General features: G+C 41.7%; 1 protein-coding gene across 1 annotated transcript in view; it reads left to right on the forward strand.

Moving 5' to 3' along the window:
- Positions 1-21,036, forward strand: part of UST (uronyl 2-sulfotransferase) — a 171,242-nt gene extending 150,206 nt beyond the window's left edge. Inside the window, exon 8 of the mRNA XM_082049239.1 lies at positions 17,869-21,036. Within this exon, the coding sequence (XP_081905365.1) occupies positions 17,869-18,149 (281 nt within the window). The 3' untranslated portion in view covers positions 18,150-21,036. The remainder of the gene's footprint in view (positions 1-17,868) is intronic.
- Positions 21,037-23,614: the final 2,578 nt, after the last annotated feature.

Raw genomic sequence — 23,614 nt, forward strand, 5'->3', positions numbered from 1 at the left:
ACACCAGACCTCATTTGCCAGCTATAATAGACTTACCAGAGGAAGAAACAGTTGAGTTGGTCTCTGGTTTTGTAGCAGTGAGCAGCAGCTGTTTTGGTAGCAGTAGCAGCAGCTCATATAACAAATGTTTCATGATGAATGTGAACAAAAGCCAGCCCTGAAATTCCAGCTCCACTATGTACGCATAAAATATAAAACCAGTTCAAAATAACATAACTACTCAACTTAAGGGATTTTTACCCCCCTTCTAAATAAATTCCATATGAGCATTAGTGTTTGGTCTGCTTGGTTCTCCAGGGCTCACCCAGAAAACATTTTTATCATACAGGCTGAGGGCAAAAAGTGAGCATTAAAACAGACCAAGAATAAAATATTTTTGAAAGAAGTGCACGTGCAAAGAGGTGTGTGGTTTGGGGGAAGGTTTGGAGAATACCAAACATTCTTGCTGGACTGAAATTACTGCTGATGTTTGTGAGTTGGCTGAATTCACTTGCCTCCAAAATAGGTCTTGGAGGAATTCTTCATGCACCTCCGTGCAATTTGGTTACTGAAAATGACTTGTGGTTTTAAAGGCATGTTAGAAGAGCGTTATGCCCTCTAGCATGGATGTCTTTCCAGATAGCTAGTGGGAGGATTTCTGGGGAATGTGAGTTGCTGATGAGTGCATACTCAGGGGAAATGAGGGTATTGAAGAGAAAGCAAAAAATAATAATTGGAGGCTCAAGAGGAATAGAAGAGGTATCCAGGGAGAAGTGCTTTAAATTGTCATCTTCCTCCAATTGCTCCAGTTAAAATGACATATAAACCCCAGCATTTACCCATCTCTCCCTGCTTTGCTGCTTGCTGAAAGTCTGGAGCAGCATCTCTTGCCCACCCACGCAAGCACTCCTGCTCTGCTCTCAGGCCCTGGAATTTTCTTTTCACAATCCATTCACGCTCCCCATGGCTTTCTTTGACTCCTCTGGTCTCACTTCCCTGTAACTATGGGATTAATTAGCTCTGAGCATCCACCATAGGGAGAAACCTTATTTCTTGTGTTTTGCTAGATCAGTGATAGAACTATGTACCCTATTGCTGCGCCTTTTGCAGTATGAGCCCATCTAATACTTTTTGTGTAGTGAAAATCTTAGGGTAATTGTCGGGGTCTGTCTTTTTCCATAGTGTTTCTCTCAATTGAGTTTTGGAGGGTCTGTGAAGTTGTGTTACTGCGTGATGTGCTGCTGTGCTTGAGTACACAGGGACTTGTGAGTCATTATGAGTATTACATCTTTGGCATTACAGAGCATGCAAATGCGGGGTTTAGAACAAAATCTGTGTGCTTGTCTCGGTCTTTGCTCCTCCTGCTGCTTGACTGCTTTGATTCATTTCCAAACTGTCAGCTACATGATGTGATGTCTTGCTTTTTGTGGGGTGGATGGGGGAAAAGGAGACGGATAAAGAGCACCATTGGACCTAGCAGGAGCAGAGGAGAGCGAGGGTGGGTTGTTCTCTTGTTTGCTTATTCCTAGCCAGAAAGAAGTGCAGCAAAAGCTACTGGGAGAGCCCAGTGGCCAGTTGTGTTGGGCCTGTGCTGGGGGAACACGTGTAGCATGCTGACGTTGCTGCAGCAGAGTATTTGGTACATGGCTCCCTTGCAAGGAGCCCCCAGTGCTTTGCAGAGCTGTGCTCTCGGGGCTTTTGGGATGTTAGCAAGTTTGGAGGTATATTGCTTGGGCAAGAACCTGTGCTTTTTCTGTTACATAAAATGAGAGCGTGAGATTAATATGTGGCTGATATATAATATACATGTCCTAAAAGCTAGTGGAAATTGGACATGACAGGAATGACAGCATAGCCAAAGCAAATTTATTTAAAATGTTGAAAGAAAATATTCACAGAAAACTCAGTTTTAGCCTAAATACCACTAAATATTTTGCTGGGTATTGAAGTCTTATTTTATTTTTTAAGTTTTCTTCCACTCTCCACTGTCCCTGTAAGTGCCCTGCCAATCTCAACAGTAGCTCTGACTCATCTTTGAAGGGTCTTCAGACAGCTGACAAACCTCGTTTACTTCACTGGCTATTGACATTGCTTAATATCAGGTGCTTAAATAATGTACCAGGTAAACTGAACTCTCTGCATGATCAGTGAAGAGAGGTGAATGACTGTTTCTCTCTTTGGGGATTCATTTGATGCCCTGAGTGGCTGCCTGGAGTTCCACAGCAGGAATATTTCTCGCTCGTGCTGTATACGGGTGTACAGTTGGGTAGAGATGGATGTTGTCAAGGAGTTGGCACAGTAGTGTTTGTAAGAGCAAGGATGAAGTATGCATATAAAAGCAAAGTTTGTATCATGCCTTCCTAGTGCTCTCCTTGTCTATCCATTAGATAAATCTGTGCATCATTGAGTGTTATTTGATCTAAGCTTTTGGTGGAATAGTTTGAGGGTTTTTGTGGGGTTTGTTCAGTGCTTTTTAGCATCCTTGGTAGTATCTTTTCCTGCAGCATTTCCAGAAGCAAACTATGACCTAGTTCCCTTTGGAGAAAAGAAACACAGCAGAAGGCCAGGACTTCCTTGCCAAGAGCAAAGGAGATGAATGAAGAGGAAAACTTGGTCTAGTAAACTCTCAAGAAACTCCTGCATGGTCACCAAAGCAGCTGCTAGAAGAGCACTTAGAACTGCAGAGGACAGGAAACCTGGGGAAGGTATTTGGATAGTAAAACTATGAAGGAATCCTGAAGATGGTGAAGCATGGCAGGACCAGCTGGGATAGGGGAGGATGGTCAAACAAACCAGCTCAGGTATTAGGCAGCAAGGTAATTTCACCAGTTGCTTCTGCCATGTTCTCTCCAAGGTTTTTTTGATGCAGCATATATGAGATGTGTCTCTGGTCTTGCACCGTCCACAGCTTATATTTCAGTGTTTGAGAAGTCCTCAAGCTGCTTTTCCACACTGAATCCTGGTTCACATGGACTAGTGTTTGTCCAGTTTTGCCATAAAGGTATCAGGTAATAGTGCTTTCTGTGTCTTCCTTAGGGTTATTATTTCAGGATTTGTGGATATTTCCGGTGAGGATTTTTGTTGCCTCTGGATTCTTATCCTGTCCATTCCCATTCTTAATTTAATTCAGTAAGTGGTAAATTCACTGTTAAATTTTGAGTACCTGTGATGGTAATTAAAGGCATTAGAGACAGGATACAATCTGGGAATCCTGGTTGCCACATAGCACTTTGACGAGGTTTTCTGGTTTTGGATCCATAGTTTAGTCCATGATTTTGTGTGTTAAACCAAATTATTTTCTTTAACAACCAGGTGAGATGCTTAGCATGGAGGATGTATAATCTTTTTAAGCACAATGAAACAGTTTTCTCTTGTTAGGACTATTTTGTTTTGTTTGCAAATGGAAAATTGTTCTTTCCAGTCAGCACAGTGAAAAATGATGAGTGCTGTTGGTGTCCAAGCCCTTGAAAGAAAGACATTATCCTGATAGGCACATACATACACATACACACATATACACACATCCGCATATACATGTATATACTTCCTGATATTACTGAGAATAGCTCTTGTGGGACTGCAAACCCTTTTCATAGTCAAGCATTTTCAGCTCTTATTAGCTGAAAATAACAGGAACAAATTGCAGCTTGCACAACTTTGCCTGTTAGTTGCCACTGTACCAATGCCGATGGCCGAGAGCAGTAAAACCTCGGCCTGTCATCTTACACTTTAGCAAACAGCTTGCCAAAAATGTCAGCCCAGTTCTTCTAGAACTTTTAGTGACAGAAGAGCAGTGAAGTTGCAAAGCATGTTTGTCTGCATATCGAATTTCAGCATTTACTTGGCACTGCCTTCTGGTACTGGTGGAATATATGGCATGTGGTCCCTGGTAGGCTCCAGTACTTCGTGCAGTTGCAGAACACATTATTTAGCCTATTTTAAGGGTAGACTTACCCCTCAGCCAAAGGTTCTGCTTTGAATTGCTGAAAATTGTTTTCCTTGGTGCATGTTTTTGCAAGCTACTTGTAGAAACCAATGGTTTGAGTTCTGCTTAATTCAGCTGTTTAGCTCACACGCTGCTTCTATTATCCTTCTGGACTACATCTTGGTGCACACCCCACTTGTTCAACAGGTTTGTTTTAACAGAAATAAAAAGCACATAGACTCTTCATTTCTCGTGTGCAGAAAGGGAAAATCTCCAAGTCCCACACATCTTTTCATATTGTATACACATGTGAGTAATTTTGTGAAGGAATGGCACATGATACATTGGTATATTTTATTAGCAATTGGTAATGCCAGACCAACATTTTTATTTCAAAGTAGTGGCAGGACTTACACAGATTGCCACTAAAATCAAAGGACCAATCTAGCACCGCATCCCTGTTTCTAAGTTCTAGCAGACAGACTGGATAATCAAAGGCAAAAGAGATACAACAAAACTATTTTGATAAACAGATGTCACCCACTTTAAAGTGTTGAATCTCAGTTTAATTTTTCCCATGCTACATAAATAGTCCCTTCACTTCCTTCAGCCTTGTGGTTTTTCATTTCCCACTGTTATTCAGACCAAATGAAAAAAAAAAGTAGTTATGAGGACTCTATATTTGTTCAGTTAAGGGGTTTTCAGTTCTTCAGTAAATGTACTTAACAAAATTAAATGCTCTGGGAATGTGCCAGAAGTGCTGTCAACCACTGTAGCAAGCAGATGGATGAAGTGTCAGCTGAACGTGATGTGCCCGAGTTACCGTGTTTGTTTAGAAACCAGTGACCATAGTCACTGGCCACACCAGAGTAGCCTGTGAGGAATGTATTTTTAAAGAGCTCAGAGTCACAATTTCATATTCCCAGCACCTTTGAGCTCACAGGAGAACTTGGCCTCCATGTAGACATTGAACTGGGTTCTGTGACCCGTATACTCAGAACTAAGACAAAACCCGATTGCCTGCATTGGGCTCCCAGTGGGTGCTGAACCTGGGTCAAAAGCTGGGCCTTGGGGCCCTGCCACCAGGTGTAAGTGCGTATACACATCCAGCAGAGCAGGTGTCCCTCCTATGTAAACATACATCACACCTCCTAGAGATTATTTTTTTTCTTTTTTTTTTTTTGGACAAGCCTTTACAAAGCTCCCTTTTTTTATTTTTTTTTTTATTTTTTTTTAATTGTTTTTGTTACTACGGAAACCCTGAATGTACCATTCTCTCAGATAACTTTTTCATCATGTTTTCCACAGAACTTCATTAAAATTTTCTGTTTGGGTTTTTTGTTTGGTTGGTTTAAATCAATAGTGCATTCTGTCTGCAGACTTTAGAAAGATGATTATTTATGGTTTCGGGACTTCTTTGAACTGTTGCACAGGAGTGAAAATTCAGGCATTTATTCTTCTGGTAAGTTTAGCGAATTGAATTAAGATTACATAGCTTCACAACCAGATTTGTTGTTTTCAGGAATATTTGTTGAAATGGGGCACTGAAATGATAACTCTTGTTTCTTAATGATATTTTCTATGTTTACCAAATAAGTTAAAGTTACTTATACGTTCCCCTCTTGCTTTTAGAATTAGCCTTTAGTCAAAGTCGTCTCTTGTCCTGGAATTGCCTTTATGTTAAAGAGGTAATCTCAGTCTGTGCTTTGGGATAAGCAACAGTTCAAATCGGTGGTAAAGACACATAAGTTATAATTTACTTCTGATTCTTAAATATGAAAAAAATTAAAATTAGAAATGTTGTATGGCTTTTTAACCAAAAATTGCAGCATTTTCCACTAATTATTTGTAGCTCTAATCACACCATCTCAAAAACGATCTAACAGAATTTGAAAAGGTACAAAGCAGGAACAAGGGAAATAGTCAGGGACATGGAATGTCTTTCATAGGAAAATGAATTTAATATATAGACCTCTGAATTTGGAAAAAAAGACAAGTGAAGTGGGACAAACAAAAAGTAGAAAAAGATTGAATGCAGAATGATTAGTCTTGATTTCTTAGGGAGAATCAGTTTTTAAAAGTTTAAAATAGACATAAAGGGTTGGCAGTCTTTGTGTGGTTTGGCTTGTTGTATTTTTTAAACCAACAAATGCCTACAGTGTGGAACTCCCTGCAGCACACCATGCTGATGACCAGAACCTTGCTGGGATGGCAAAACCACTGCATTTGTGGAGAAACTCGTTGTGTCACTGCATTCTGTAGCCCCCCAGGTGGCTCCTGGCTCAAGGGGTGCAGAGATGCTGAGCACCAGAACCAGAGGGAAGATGAGGTCTGTGCCTTGGCCACTCCACCAAGCATCCACTACTGGCCACCATTCAAATACCCAGTAAAGTGACTAAGTGGGTACTTCAGCTGATCCATTGCGCCAGTTACATGCATTATGTATTTTGTGTGTATTTTAAATTTTGTGGAGACAGATGTGTAAGGTTTGCCCACACCTGACAGCAGCTGCTTTTACTCTGCTGGCTCTGGGTGGGTTCGAGCTAGTGTTCTTTAGAGCAGCCTATATAGTGCTGTGTTCTGGACTTGTGTCTAAAGGGAAGCTGACAACACACCAGGATTTCAGCTGTTGCTGAGCAGAGCTCACACAGCATCAGGACCTTCTCTGCTTCTCGCTCTGTACCCACAGTCAGTAGGCTGGAGACAGGCAAGAGGCTGGGAGGGGAGACAGCCGGGACAGCTGACCCAAAGTGGTCACAGGGATGGTCCATACCATACAACATCATATTCAGCAGTAAGAGCAGAGGTGGAGGAGGAAGAAGAGGTGTTTTGGCTTCCGAGGTGGCCATTGCTCAGAGACTGGCTGAGCACTAGTCCCTGTGGAAGATGGTGAGGGATACCCTTTGCATCGTTTATTTTTTTCCCCATGTATCAAACTGTCCTTAGGACTTTTGTCGCTTCCGTTCTTCCTGTTCTCTCTCTCATCCCGTGGTTTGGTCAGGGGGAGTGAGCAAGTGGCCGCTGGCTGCAATCAACCCACCACAACAGGGTTTCTCTTTATCTTGATGCAACTCTTCATGTTGCATGTCATGTGAATAGTGTTGGGAGCCATTATTTTGCCGCTCCTGAAGATTGCAATGTAGCAAAAGGCAACGTTCTTCAGGAAAAGCCTGGTTTGTTGCAGGTTTAGGGGTTTCTTTAGTAACCTCATTCACTCCAAAAACTGCTTTTTCTTGAAGAATGCTTCCTAATTGCTGTCACATCCTTCCTGGTTTCTGACCCATTTTATCCTCATTTAGAAGGGTCAATGTTTATGTGTGCCCATAAATACTGAAATGGAAAAAGGCAGTGGGTCATTTTATCTCCTGTTTGCTTAAGGGCAAGGGAAAGTTTCATACGGTATAACCTTGAAGCATGGTAGTCATTATGTCAGGGTTAGTATTGTCATTAAATCAAAACAGTGCAGTCATCCCAGAAACTTTAATACTAGCCAGTCTCTCTAACACTGGAATGAAACTACTAATTGAAATACTGCAGATGTAAGACAATTTGTAGGACTAAGTGCAGGAGCAGTGGCTTTTCATACCGTGTAAACCTCCCATTCTGGTTCATGGATATTTTCACAGTACTCAGCTAATTCCTTTAACCTGCAATAGAGTTAAGGCTACTGAGAATATACTTCCTGTAAACAAGGTGATAGATGGCAGAACCATCTGCCCATGTATCTCTTTCCTTTCAGTACAGTGACTTTAAATGCAAGTGGAATTTAAAAGGATGGTTGAGTATACACCATTCCCTCAATAGATTGCTCTTGGCGCTGACGCACGAGCCGGCATGGTCAAGGTGTGCTGGAGCTGGTCATGTAAGTCTTTGCAGACAAATGGGGAGTACTGTGGAGTTGGCTGTCTTTGCTACTAGTCTGGTGCAGAGGCACAGGGTGCATAGGGAGGCCTTCATTTGCACAGATCTTTGTCTCATAAATGGTCTCAGAAATGCCATTTCCCCCTCCTTCAGGAGTAAAATCCGTTGCCTGGAATACAGAGCAGTACATGCATGTGTAAATCTCAATGGTGTTTGAACAGCATCTAAGCACCTAAAATGTCCTGTATTAATTTATATTAACCCAAGCAGATTGAAATGGCACTTCTCCTTGGGACCTGCTTCTGAAAACTCTCAGATGTATGAATAATTGCTAGAGAAAGTCTCCTGCCACAGCTCACTGAGACGCTATGTCCTGTGATGCAGCCTCTGAGGTAGCCCACCTCACCCAGGCACGGTGGTGCTCAAAATCAAATGTGTCGCACCAGACCTAGGGACTTTCTTCTACCTTTTTCAAGTCCCCATCCATCTTCTGTGGCTGTGCTGCTAAAGAAGTGCTGAGGTTGGCGTGAAGAGCCACTGCGTCTCTGTTTAACCGCTGCAACAGCATCTGCCTCGGAGGTTTCAGGGAGGGACACGACCTCTCAAGTTGCAGGAACCCGAGTGTCCCAAGTTCCCCATGGCAGAGCAGGGCTGCAGACTTTGTTGCAGAGACAGCAAAAAGCCAAGGTGTGAATTCACCTTGACGTGGGTTTAATGACTGTGAAAATCCAGCAGGAGCCTCGATCCCTGTGAAGTCCTGGTATAACTAAACATTTGGCTTATTTATCCATCAGACTGCTAGGTGCGTAGGAATTTCTGTCTTTTTGTGAGTAAGGATGCTCACCCTTCACATGAGCTGATTAGTGCTGGCATGGAGGGGAACAGCGGGCTGCCTGGGCCTTCCTGGAAGGAGGAAACATGCGTTCTTGTTTCTGGTGATAGTAACCTTGGGGGATGCAAAGACCTTGGCAGCAGCAGGGCTTTGAGACATTATACTTTGCCTTCTAGCCTGAACTGTAGAGGATAAAGACATTCCCTCTCCGGGAAAAGCATGGGGTGAGAATTGTATTAGCCACACTAGGAGATTACTCTCCTCTCCCAGGACTTCCAGTTAATAGAATTCCTCTTCTTTTTAGTTTTTTCTCTGGCTGAAACAAGTCTGCCTGTGTTAAACAACGGACCCTTTTCCTCGGTTTTGGCCAGAGGAGGAAGTCTTTGTCCCGAGACCCTGGCACATGGCCAAGGCAGTCGGGCTGTGAGCCAGAAGGGGGTGAACTTGAAAGGAACAGTGTGTTGTTTCTGCTCTGGTAGCATTCTTCCTTCTTCGCCAGTGCCTCAGCCTCTGGCTGCCTTCAGTCACTCATTATACACAAAAGAACCTAAGGGCAAAAGAGAGAATTTTCTCTTGACCGCCTGTAACTTGCAATAATAAGAAATAAAGCAATTTCAGGGCTTTTAGTTGTCTGTGTGCAGGCATAGTTGGGAGAAAATCTTCTTAGAACTGGCAGTTTTCTCACAAGGGAGAAGAGAACTGATTTTTTTTTTTCCTCTCCATTTTAATAGCAGCTTTCATACAGTAATGTACATCTTCCAGTCCTGTATACCCTATCAGTAGTGGTTTTACTTCAGCAGTGCGTAAATTTTACTATTAGCCATTACTTTAGTCCTAGTTAGTAGTTTTGCTTTTGTTTCGCAGTAGTTATATAAAGCAAGAAGCAGTCAAATGTATGCTCTAGGAAGACAGGAAGAGGCAGCACGCAGAATTAACATTTTTTAAGGCCATTTTTTTAATAATGTAGTGTTACTTCACAGTCCTGTAAGGCCTGATACTGCAAAGTGGTGACCACTGGGTTTGAACAGCCAGCAGCTGGAAAAGGTAGCAAATCAGGTCTTCAGACATCTTCCTGAAATGGCATGCACATTGAGGTATCTCAAAGGTACTGACACAAAGGCTTTCAAAAGTGGTGCTCTGACACGTGCAAGACTTTTGGAATTTGCATCAAGGAAAGCCGTAAATGGACCATTGGCTCATTCAGCTTGTCTCTGGTGTGCTACAGGCCACACAGTTTCTCTTACTTCTGTACAGAGATTAGTAACTGGAGTTGGTTAGGTTATCCAGCATGGATGTAAAAATATCAAGTGATAGCAAATCAACTCTTTTTATTTTGTTCTGGTGATCACTTTAAAAAGCTGTGCCTTACTTCCAGTCCGCATTTCTCTGGCTTCAGGTTCCAACCCCTCAGTATCCATAATTTTCTCACTGTGAAAATATGCAGATGCTGCAAACAAGTCACCTCTCAATCTTTTTTTTTTGTAAGCTGACCAGAATTAATTTATCATCCTTCTCTAAGGTGTCCCTTCCAACCCCAGTATTCATTCTGAGGCTGTTTTCACACCCCATCTGATTTAGGATGTCGTTACAGAACTGGATGCTATATGCCAGTGTTGCACTCATCAGTGCTATATATGGAAATAAAGGCACCTCCACCTCGCTCCATCCCTCATAGACGTCTTAAGCTTCCACAGCACGTCGGTCCCACCGCTTCCTTTTTGTGGACAAAAATCACAGGTCGCAGTCTACTGTGACTTCAAGCACAAAGGCAAGATGCCTGCTCCAGGTTCTCAAGTCCCAGGCTATATCTCTGCATATTTTCTGTGTAACATACCTGTGGTGAAGTTTTTCCTGCTCATGAGTGCTGCTGAAATTTGTCTCAATCACTGCAACTTGCTCTTCTGCCTGCAAAAAAGTAATAATGTTAGTATCTGTGTAACCTATTATACAACACTGTTCACAGGCGATCTGTAAGAACCTGGTTTTAGATTGTGGTTTTGTCAGATGTAGATTTGACTAGATCCATTCAATAATACTTATACAGCTATAAAAGATATATTAGAAATTGCACATGAGCTGAACTATAGCTGTTCTCTCAGCAACTCAAACTAGAGAATCCTGGCATTTCCTCTGCACATGACTTTGGTTTTGGCACCTCCAACTCTGTCTAGTTCAACTTAGAAGTTGCTTAACAGCAATAAAAGTACCTGGCCACATTCTTAGGAGAATCCGCCTTTTCACTCTACCAATGTGGGTTAATTTTCAGCTCTTTTTCTTTTTCCCTTTTGTGTTAACTTTCCTTAACTGGGAATGCAACATTAAAGTGTGCCAAACAAAGGAGTCTCTTAGAAGATCTTGTTGAGATTTGCTATGTGATCATGCATGAGATACAGCAGGTTTCCAGGCTGGGGCAGCAGCAGAGGCCATGTGTGGTACAGGGGGTCGGCGGAGGCGTCCCATGCGGCTGGAAATCCACATTGTTGGATCCACAGCTCTGAACTGGCGGGAGTAAAGGCAGAACACTGAAGTTTCCAAGAGGAGAGCTGGAGATTTCATGATAAATACTTCCTGGCTGGAGAAGAGACCTCTGAGAGTGTAGCTGTTTACAAAGTATGGAGGAAGTTATATATTTGCACTGTTGAGTGTGTTGTAAGGCGAGTGTTTCATAATAGTGATATAATGCCTTTAATAGCTTAAGTAGTATTTCAGAGCACTGTTGGATGCATATCACTGTTACGTTGTCCAGTTGAGAGCCAGACCAGTGCAATATATTCCAAATATATGTTACTTGCATACCGTAGGAAGGGGTTTCTTTTGTTATTTTCAGCCTTATTTGCCCAAGGTACTTCTTACATTCATCACTAACATTTTCCTTTCTTTTTTTGTCGTTTTGTTTTGTTTTTAACATGTTTCTTCCTTGTTCTGAATTGTGCCATGCCTCCTCCTTGGTGTTTACATCCTTGAGCATTAGTAGTTGTTTTATTATATGTCTTTTAGATTATATCTGTGAGATCTTCCTGGCTAATCTCTATTTTGGTATCCCTCTGTTTTTATTTGTCAGGTTATCATTCTCTGAGCTCCCTGCATTTTGTCCATGTTAATGTTAATAATGAAATTATATTAGGTTAATAGTGACATTATTCTTCCCTCTGTTTTCCCTATTCATTGCAGTGGTAAGAAAGAAGAAAGAGCATTGCTGTAACCATTTCACCTAGTTCAGTCTCTATCATTGGAAGCCATCGTTTTGCAGTGTCTGTGCTAATTGCAGTCTGATGTATTTGCTCCCAAAGTCCCTGTTGGATCAAGAGGACATCCGATTTGCCTAGGACTGCAGGTCTCTGGAGTTCTGGGTGTTTCCATGACCCCTGGAGAGCTGTCCTTTTAGAGAGATCCTTATCTAAACTTTAGGAGACAGGACATAGCTGTGTGCCAGCGGGCTGGAATTCTTCTCGTCCCCTGGAGTTAGGAGCCATTCCATGTCATCAAAGCAGCACAATAGTTCAGGACAGAAATGCGAAAACAAAGCAAGCATTGCTGGTGAGCCTGGTGTAACTGTCCTCAGTATGCACTCTTGTCTAATCTTTATCTACATGTTATTAAAACTTAAACATTATTTTGTTGATGTGCATAACTGAGAACAGAGTAAACTAACAGTAACGAGGTTAATAATTGGGATTCATGGTATGTCAGACAGACAAAGCTAGTAGATGCTATGGGACAAATTACCGCTCACCTTTTCATCAAATCTGTTTTTCAATACACTTCTTCCTGGTCTGTGCCTCTGGTAGGTGTTCTCCACAGTCCCTGCTTTCCTGTAGCCAGTGTGAGCCCACGCGAGGTGCTCAGTTGTGCAGCACGGCCGCAGTGCGCCAGCACCCTCCTCCCGCTGCCCCAGCCCGCACGCTCCTCAGCTGCAGCAGCCCCGTGGCCATGGGAGAGACAGCATGTGAGCCAAACACATCAGCATCACATCTGTTTGTCCAAAACTAGCCTTTCCCAGATATCCTTCAAGAGCCAAAATTTCAAGTTTGAAAAGCAGATCAATGGTGCCAGAACATTTTCTGCTGAGCTGCAGTTTGATATTCAGGAGGGAGATCATTTCTAGCATAGCCATCAGAGCCCTGTTTTAGCACCGCAGCAATCATTTGAGCGGCATATCAAGCAGAGGCCCTCGCCGATTCATACGTCACATCCAACCACAGTGACATACATTTCTTTCCATTTTAAACTGTGGAGAAGTAGGTATGTGCTGCAGCTCAGCTGTGTACAACTGAAACGCGGGGCCTCCCTGTGTAGTTCCAGGAAATGAGTTTACTGTATCTGTGACAGCCATCGTGTTCACACAGCCCTAACGCAGCACAGCTCGGCATGAGGTTTTTCCACCACAACCTTTGCCAGGGGAGCGGGTGATGACGCTCGCCCACAGCCGTCCCGCGCTGGCTGCAGCCCGGCTCACCTCTCCTCAGCGCATCCCCAAGGGCGCTGAGCTCCCTGCACCTTCATCCAGGAGCAGGCCTCTGCCTCGTGCCAGCCGAAACGGCGGGGTGCTGCAGAGAGCGTCACTCCGAAATTCTCTTTTGAGGTGGAGAATGCCTTTAGGATCATTTTGTCTGAATATGGCAGTCCAAGGTTTTTTGAGCCACAAAGTATAAAAACCACTTTTCCCTATGGTTTGGATTGCTGCAGTAAGTAAAGCAAATTTCTTAGGGTTTGTTTTTTTTTAAAGAAAAAAGAAAAAGTGACAGTGGGGAAAGAAATGCTAAATATTCATCACCTGGTAACACAAAAGAATTTAATTTTCTCCATCCATATCTGCATACCCTGTGTTTCGTCTTTATTCAAGGCATGAGCAGCCTGCACTGGGAGGCTGGGTTGCTGTATAGTACATTCTTTTTAGTAATTTAAAAGAATGCCAAAGCAAACACAGTTTAAAAAAAAAATAACCCTAAAAGGTAAATGGCGTAGTTTGTTGCCCTCCATATGGTTAGCTGTCTCAAAGGTCGTTAAACGGGGGTCCTTTGGTGGGACAGCTGGGTTTATGTAGCATATGCAGATTGTTGTTTTGGCTTTAAGCCAGATCTACCTAATTTTTCCATTTTGCTTCTGTGATGAGGAGAGGTGGTTAAGGTGACTTCAAGGGGCAGTTCCATGCATATTTGTATTAAAGAGCCTTCTAAGAGTGTTTAAAAATAGAAACCAGTCTAAACAAAATTCAAGTGCAAAAAAGAAAAAGCAAAATTGACTTGTATTATCAAAAGGCTGAGCCTGCAGTCAGGCACAGCCCCAACTCACACCATCTGACAATGAGCACCTCCTAGCTATTTACGCACTGTGGTTACTGGTGGTTACGCTGCAAGGGGAACCAACAGAAGCCATAGAAATCTCTGTCACTCCTGTGGCCTTCCGAAGGCTGGGTGTTTCTATCTGTACGTGTGTATACATCTATGCACATAAGTGTGTGCATAGACCAAAGAAGAATAGCACGCATCCAGGAATCCTCTATGTCGTGACTACTGCAAATCCTGACAACGATCTGTTTTGCTGTTTTCTCACTGCTCGCCACGAGGGTGGAACGCAGTGCCTGGCTGCTCCCTGCCTGCGACACCACCACTAAATTCCCTTGTGACTGGTCCTGCCCCGTGCCGATCACCTCCCCAAGAAAACAACCTGGTGCTTGTCACCTTGTTGTGGTTGGCAGCGCTCCTGGGCCCAACACGAGTGCCCCACTCTGCTGGGGGAGCAGCCGCCAAAGGGAGCTGGGGCTGCAAGAAGGGGCTTTTCCCAATTAGAGTCCTGGAGGGACCCTAGAAGTAAAGAGCTTTTTCCAGCAAGGTAAATGGATTTTTCTGTGACAGAAATAACCTATGTAAAATAAAAATGAAGTTGGCAAGCAGTATAAAGGCTTAAGCTTAATAAATGAAATATTTAGTAGTGTATATTTGCTGCCTAGTTTGTAAAGAAAACCAGACTGCAAAGCTGGTGGAAGCTACCGACTAAGCACCAAAAAAAAGGAATGTCTTGAAATACTCAGTCATCAGAAGGCAGTTGCTGTCTCATCTGAGGACAGACACTGAGTAGTGTCCTTCCCAGAGTGTATTCATCTCATACCCATCAATAGCAATGTGAACATGTCTGAGAATTTAAAAAGATGAGACATTTTCTGGTCTCTTCTGGTCTCTGGTAAAGGTGGTGTAGAAGAGAATAAGCTCTTGGGGAATGTGAGTATTTTCACCAAAAATAATCTGCCTATTCACTAGCGACATGGAGTGCTTTCTATGCTAATGTCTATTTTAAATGCAGGAATTTCATGATCCTTCCTTTAAACTTTTTCTTAGCTAGACAGCACATTAAAGATCACTTCTTTATTTTGATTCAGGTTTTGTATATTGTAATCATTTTACTCCTATCTAAATAAAACTATACGAGTTAATAAACTGTGAACAGCCAGTAAGCATAGAGCATATATCACTGTAATTAAAGAACAAAGAACTCTGTGTACTAAGTTGTTTAATTACTTAGATATATAAGTAGAGACAGAGATTTCAGTGTAAAGAACTACAAAGTTTGGTGTACAATCTCCATTTATTTACAGAGCAGCATGTTCTAATTTTTACCAACTAATGAAAACCATTCTTTCTTTAGAGAAGGAATTAAAAGTACAAATGCAAAATAAAATTAATGCTTTACATATTTTTTTCTGTGATTTAGAACAGCGTTATGTTTGATAACTTGTTAACCTATTGTCTATTGTATCTTTCTTACATTTCAAATTACTCTGCTGTAATTGGTAAGCAAAACTGAGAGGGAGAAGACCTCTTTCAGATGTAACTTTTTTCTTCCTCGCCAGATGTGTGTCACACAATTAAGTCAAATGAATATGCGAATGTCCAGCCCAGCAGCACGTGCTGTCTCACATAGTATTACAATTAACAGCTTTCAGTTCTTTTTTCTTTAATTCCTTTACTCTGAAGTGGGAAAATGTATGTCCATGGTCTGAAAATTAGAATAAGTTTATATGTGTGGATATCCTAGGCTATATGAACATTAATAGTTTAAAATGTAAAGAAAGCAGTTCATGTTCACATAGCTGTGCTTCACTCTTCTGTTGTACTTTTCAAGATTTAAGATCTTGCATAATACTAACTTTTTGTCTAAAGATCATTGCTGTTGTGTTTGCTAGCTGAATTTACTCATCTTTTATTACCTCTTGAAATAAGTGGGTTTCCTTTGGTTAAAATTCCTCTCTTCCCTAAAAAATAATTCTTGCTTATTTTTCTTGGATGAATGGATTGCTTGTGGAATCCCAAGAACAACTCACTTTTACTATTAGGAAGCATTGATCCATGCCTTAGCCTCACGTGTAAGCCATTGTGGAAGCATGTTTCTCTGCAGAGCTGCTAAGCTGCTCGGCATTGCTGGCAGGTGCGTTGGAAGAACTCGCTTAGGACTGCTCCCGGGAGCAAAACTCCCATTTTGATTCAGGGACCCTCTCTGGAAGTGAGGGTGGTTGCTGCTGCTGGGACTCTGGAGGTATGAAATGTTCTTTGTCGTTTGCTTCCTCTTTCTAAGTTTTTCCTTTGCCATGCTTCATGGCCTGACCTTTTTGAATTCCTTCAACTTGCAGAACTGCTATTACAATAAGGAGTAAGTTTCCATATCAAAATCCAGCTCTTCTTCACTGCAGTAGTTTGTCTATGTAGTCATGTAGAATATGGGGATTTCTCTTTGGCATTTTAGGCAGTGCAAATAGAGGATATAAATATTAAGGAAAGAATGAGCAGCAGAAGCCAAGACATTATAAATTCTCATGCAGACCTTGCTGTTGTAGCAGAGAGCAAGGAAGTGAAGTAAGGACTGACAAGATTAAAATTAATCTGTTGGTTTTAGAGTCATGGAAAATGGCCTTAAGATGTCCCCTAGTTGAGTGTCTTCCCTCAGGAGAGAATCGATTAATCTGCTCTTAAAATCTTCCAGAAATAGAGCTTTTGTAACTTGTATGCTCTACAGAACTGTCTCACTATCCTTGCCATGAAAAACATTTATTATTAATGTCTACCTGGCCTCTCTTTGCTTCCATGCAAGCCCCTTCTTCTTGCCCTGTCTGGACCCAGGTGTATTCTGAGGCTATTCCTGTCATTTCCATGGGCATTGTGTTCTCTCAGAGTAACATGTGAGGTGTACTGGATTGGAGCACTGAGCTTTTGGAAAACCTAATTATAGGAGCTATAATAGTACTTCATCAGTATAACATTCATCTCCACTGCTCCTAAAGAATATTGCAGTTGTTAGGGGGGATACACTGATGCTACAGGTTAGTAGTTCCAGCTTTTTCTGTTCTCATCACAGCTGACTTTCAGTTATGTTTCTGTCTTGGAGAAGAAAATACTTAGGGTGATCTGGCAGCCTGTTGCCATCTGGTAGAAAACAGCAAAATTAGTGCCTTGAGAGTTTGCTTTACACCAAATACATTAGCTTCCAATGGTAGAATAATCTATTAAGAGAGGGGTCAAAGAGGCAATTCAATATTTTTGTTAGTAACTCTAATTCTTTATCAACAGTAAAGGTGGTTTATTTCAGTTTACCAAAGTAAATGTTGTCAGGTGAAGAAAAACATGCTGAAATCTTCCAGTCCCAGGGCACAAAAGGAAGATGAGTCTAGTTTAATGAACAGGTATAACAGGACAAGGAAGTCAACAGGCACATTCAGTCTTGAGGTGTCGTGTGGCAATGCCAGCAATGTTTTGGTGCTAGCCTGAGATGGATTCAGGTTGGTATGTATCTGTTTAGGTTTGAGCAATGATAAAGCACAACTGAGACACGCCGTAGTATGCCAGAGAGGAAATAATTGATTAGCTTAGCTCAGCTGTGTGCTGGATATGTACTTCACGTGCACCAGGCAAAATTTCCAAAGCCAGGCGAGACACTGGGTTTATGTGGGTTTTTGTAACTACATGGACATGTAGTTTATGCTTATAAACTGTATGACCCAGTTTGCACTGTTGGGTAACCATTACCAGTTAAGATCTTTGGTGACTACATGCAATGCCAAATGCCATGTATAAACTAGCCATATTTAAACATGCAAGTCTAACTTCAAACATTTATATTTTTTTCATCTCTTAAAAGTAAATCCATCATTAAGGAGACAGACTGAGCTCATTTGTATCAGTGATGCAGTAGGGCCATGCCTTAATCATTTAAAAAAAAAAAAAAAGTTTATGTCTGGTCTCATTAATCAGCACACACCATGTTGCTTGTTTTTGTTTTATAGAACATAGGAAACTTGGCAATCTGACTGTGACAGTGAAAAAGACCGTCCCATCTCCGGAAGCAGTACAGGTCCTGTACCAACGCATGAGATATGAATACGAGTTCTATTACTATGTCAAAGAACAGTTCCACCTCCTAAAGCGCAAGTTTGGACTGAAGTCTCATATCAGGAAACCACGTCCCAGACCCGAGTTCTTCATTCCTTCTCCCTTGGAAACAGAGGAACCTATAGACGATGAAGAAGATGATGAAAAGTGGCTAGAGGATATCTATAAAAGGTGATGGATGGAAGAGCTATCCTTTCTCTTCTGGGGACCCCTTGAGCTTAAGATTTTTTTAATTGTTATTAAAAGTAATTCCTTGAGGAACTGAGTTAATGCGCAGCAGCATTTGAAACTGAACAGAGGAGACCATTCCCACATGCTGGGGCCATTAGGAGATACCTGTTTTTGCAGGTTTGTTTCATTGTAGGGTGTTGGCTCTATATCATCATTGCTATATAGCATAGTTGAAGAGAGAAGTATCTACTGTCCATCACAAAATAACTTTTGGAGTGCACAATAGTCCTCTGGGAACCTGCAAAACATAAAAGAATAAATGAGGCAGTCTTGAAAAGTGAATTTTACAAACTCATGTCTTTCTTTCTCCAGAAACAAGTCTTCATTGCATATCACTACAGCATTGACTACCGGCAGTGTGCACTATGGGCAGTGAGCCATGTGGGAAGAGTGTCTCTTTCTGTCCAGAGCACACTGGGGTTCCAGTGGTACGGCTAGAGCCATCACCGTGTCCGTGCACGTGGAGGATAACAGGCTCAGAAGGGGGCTAGATAATGGCTTCCGAATTACCTGCTGTGGAAGGAGCAAGGCTGCTGTTCTTGCAAATTAATATTAGTGGGCATAAGGCAAGTTACAGATACTAGATGGTTTTGGCAAACCCCTCTAGTTCATAGAGCAGAAAAAGTTACCTGGTCAGTGAATGGCAACACCTGGGTGCAAAGCATAAGGCAGGGTTACCTAAACTGTATTGTTTCTGCAGTTGAGTATGTTTCTATTAGACTCTGAAGGAAAAGGTGCTGTGTATGGTTTTTATGTTCAGGAAGGGTATTTGTAAATTTTTATTCTTCATATGGGTCACAAATCCGAAGAGATACAGAAAAAGTCACTCATTAAAAATGTAGATGATCTGGAACTGCTAGTAAGCGTGACTGGTATTTCTGCAATCTCAGAGTTTCATTGTTCACATCAGAAGCTGAACGCAGCTGCCCCACCATTGCAAACACCAGACTTCTAGCGTGGCAAGAAGTTAAATTAACAATACAGGCATACACAACATCTCTAGGTGAAATATTTCAGAATGATAAAACAAAGAAGGCGGCATACACTGTGAAACCAAAGCTGATTCAGTGATAGGTTGGTAAGATAGTCACTGTGAAAGTTGCCCTTGTTAATCACAATTATTATCAGCAAATGTTAGGGGAAAAGGAAATAGCTCTGGTATGTGACATGCTGTTGTCTCTCAGGTGGGTGTCCCCGGGGTTCCCTGTGAGGTGCAGCCTTGCTGGCTATTCGACAGCCAGCCAGGGCTGGTGGCGCAGAAGCGACAGGCCTGCCCGCAGCAATGGGCACAGCTATTTGGCCACCTGCTCCAAGGCAGAATAGGGAAGCTTGGGGAGGGGCTTGATGAGGCCTTGGCCTCTCGTACATCTCTATTGACCAGAAGCAGCTGAACGAGTAGAGGATAATAGCAATAAATTCCTGTCCCAGGGCACAGGAAAGAAGCAGGGCTGAGGATTTGCAATTCTTGCCAGGACGAGCCCCAGTAACCCCTCAGGGGCAACGCACCTCTGTCCAACTCACATCCTTTCTCAAACATCTACCAGGCAAGTTTTGCTTCCTATTTTGTGGTTGCCTCAGCAGCTTATCTGCTGACTGCAAGGTAATCCTGCAGTTTGAAATAATAAGCAAAAGTTATTTTGTGATGGACGAGGCATATAAACTCGGGCTAAGCTCGAATGTTCTTTCCAAGGGTTTTCTCTTCCATGAGCCTGCTGAGAGCCCATGAACGTTATGGCCCATCTTCATCAGCAGTCAGTCTTTACTGTACCTACACGTAGAGAACAAAAATAAAGAAGTGTAATCGTGTTAAGACAAGATGCTAACTTCTAGAAAATATTATGTGGAAGATTCTGTTCTCATTATTAACATCCCAGGTTGGTGGTAGCAATGCACTACCATGGGGGACTACATTAAAGAAAGCTGAAAATGGCACAGATAACAACTAACATACTAGCTAAAATACAAATCTGCTGCATTGTATATTTTAAGTGGTTTCTGTGAAATTACATTGAAAGAGTAATGATTAGTTTACACACTGTGGAGTTGTTACATTTTGGAAAGAAAACTAATATTCGCACCTTTCATAATTTCTGTTTGCATTCTTTTTACCAACATTGTAACAGAATAATCAGTCACTTAACACAGTCACCCTTCCTGCAAGTTCACTGCCGCTTACCATAAAGTCTATTTTAATCTGTTTATTTAATGGTATCTTCAGCCATCACTACTTATAACCTAAATACAAAACCTGTTTAATGATTTACTCGCTAGGTTTTAATGTTGTTGTATTTTTCGTAACAATCAACCTGGCCTCTCCTCCTTGAATGGTACTTCATAAATTTATCTGGCACATAGTGTCTAAGATTCCTGGTCCTACAGACTCTTTGTCTGTCATGAAATGTGTTTTACTTTTGAAAAGGTACGTTTTAAGCTGGTTAATCTTTGACTTATTTATTGAAACTTTTCAGCACATTCCAAATTCTAAGTTGCTCAGGAAGAAGTTGATTTAAATGATTATATTTTGGTCTGATGAATATTTCTTATTCAAAAAAAAAAAAGTTTTTGTAAGCGTTTAGCCCACGACAGCTTTGTAGGAAGTGCCATGCATGTACTTGTAAATCTCTGTGGAGGGAAAAAGGTGGGTGTTTGACATTTATGAAAATAAGAAAACATATGTGTACATTAGCTTAGCTATAAATGAAAGCAATGTATGTTTTGGGATGAAATATTCTTTAACTTATTCACTACCATCTCCTGAAATATAAATAAGCCATACGATTATTTTTCAGTCCAGTGATGTTTAAGAATAAAACTTGTACTTTTCTTCCTTGTACCGTAGTCCACTTGCTTACACCAGTTTTCTTGCCTGGGTGCAGCAGTGGTGGGTGAGCGGCTGGAGCTGCACCTTGCAGAACTGGGCTGGACACAGCTGGGTTCGTCATCTGCAAGTCTCACCTTGGCAGTGAGACCCGGGACAGGTCGTGCCTGGGTTATTCTCTGTCCCAAACTGTCCGGAGGTATGAGAGTCAAGGTGGAATTATTTTACTCACTTGAGGTGTGCAGTAAGTACCCAAAATAGATTGTCTCTTGTGTTTTACAGCTGCTAAGTAGAAAGAAGTTCCATGCAGGAGAGAAAGAGCTTGGTCCCCATACACTGCATTTTACCAGATGTGGTATTTGTTGGCCAGGCAGTAAAGCTCCAATAGTCCAAAGCAATGTTCTATTACTAATATAAGTGAAATATCAGTGCTTTCACACTGAAGAGAGAATCAACCATTGTTAAAATGCAGCACTCTGGAAAAAATAAATTTTAGTTTAAACTTTCAAGTGGCAGTGACAAATGGTGCAGTTTTTTTCTTCCTGTTTAATTTAGTTCTCTTCCACATAAATTGTGATGATGCAAGGCTAAGTCAGAGTGTCTGCAATGTTCTCTACTTCTGTGCAGAGAAGTAGCTCAGCAGAACAGAAGGTAAGTGAAACTGATGGTGTATTTGAAACATTTTAATTCCTTTGTGAGTCTTTATCATTGAACCTTTGATGAAGTGTTTGAATGTTATAATACAGAATGTTACATAGTATCATAAAGACACAAACAAAATTACACATTTTAAACATTGGAGAAGAGATCTGTGGATTCTAGCCATTGAATTCTTCCTCCTTTCAATATTTCATGTAACAAAAATATTTAATGTAAAGTAACAAAGGGAACTACACTGCATGCCAACTTGGATCCTCTTATCAAATGAAAAAAAAAACATTGTCTGCCAAAGAATAAAACACTGCATCCTCTCAAAAACAAAGGTCTGTAATTCCCAGTTAAGGGTAATGATGCTCTGATCTTTCCCTCCATTTTAAGTAAGGGAATATCTGTGACATTAGACCATAGCCTAAAACAACACAGCAACATTTTTGAGAGCTAGAATACTGTAATAAAATACCACAACATTCCTTCTCTTTTATTTTTAAGGAATCAGCCTTTATTGCAAAGAGTTCAGCAAACATATAAAACACTGTTGATCAATCCGCTTGCATGATCCAAGACCAGGTTAAATAACTGAGCGTTGTTACATATTGACCTCCATACACAGACTCTATGGGAAAAAAACAAAAAAGTGTTACCAAGCCTTGGAAGTCCCTGTCTAGTGGTGCTGGAACCACTGGGACCACTTTTGCACGGTCTGTCCTAAGGGAGCATTTGCAAAGCTGGGCTCTGCTTAGGTGCTTCCAGGTGTGGTGAGAAGGGTGCTGGAAGGAGCCATTTCAGGGGTGAAAAAATCCCCTGCAAAATAGTAGAAGTGGATGGAATGGATCTTGTTTTGAAGGTCAAAAGTTGAATCTCAACCAGCATAAATCAGTTGCTGATGTCTCACAACTGTAAAACTGTCATACATTTTCTTCGGTTTGTCCAGAAATGGTGCTACACGCCAAGCTGCAGCATAAAGTGAACTTCAAAGCTCAGTCCTAAGCCTTTGAAAATAGGTGTGTGTAATGGAAGCATCAGCACAGCATAACGGTTGTGTCCCAGCATCCATGGTTGATACTGTGATATTGGAAGAGCCTGGAGGTGGGTGGAAGAGTGTTCTGGGGTCAATAGGGAATGGTGAAGCTGGGGGAGGTTTTCTGCAAATACATATTTGGCTTTTCAGATGATGTAAGATGGTAAGATTTGACCAGTGGTATATTTGGATGTGGATTTTGAATATAAACACGTGGATTTCCTTTTCTGAGTAGGTAAAGGAAGAATGCAAGTCTGGTTTTGTATTTAACTAATTGTGGCTGAAAGAGTAAGTTAATAACGCTGCTGTCAAGCAGGCATAGTAGGACCGTGATTTGTGCAAACTTTGTTATCCTTTTGTTCCCTTCTTTAGATCCCATGGGCAAAAAGGCCAATGGCAAAGCATTCTGCCACACCATGGGGGGAATTGGTGCTGGCTAGAAGAGATTAGCAGGAATACATGCAGGTGATGCTATTCAAGGTTAAGAATAACAGTCTAAATGCTAGGATGGCATAGAGCACCCAGCAGAAATATTGCACAAACTGCTCTTTCTCTATGACTTTGGAAGACTTGAGACCATGTTTCAAAATCAAATGCTGCTTCAAGTTAGCATTTTGGGGCTTTTTCCTTGCACTGCTGAATTGCCACTCTACCTCAGAAACCTGGCAGAGTATAAGCACACAGCCTATACCTGTATCTGATGTGCAGGAGCTGATCTGAGACATAGATTTGATCCTCCAGCAAACCTCTCTCCAGGTTGAGTGCAAGGCAGGAGTTGAGTGAAACAAATCCTTCTCAGCACAGCGGTGCCACTAGTGAGCGGAGTAATATTTACTTACTGTGCCACAAGGGAAAGTATTCACGCAGTTTTCCAGTTTACCAGGCCATGACAGTGCAAGAGACCTTAGATAAC

This window comes from Streptopelia decaocto (assembly GCF_964273445.1).
Source record: "Streptopelia decaocto genome assembly, chromosome: 3".
Taxonomy (NCBI): Eukaryota; Metazoa; Chordata; class Aves; order Columbiformes; family Columbidae; genus Streptopelia; species Streptopelia decaocto.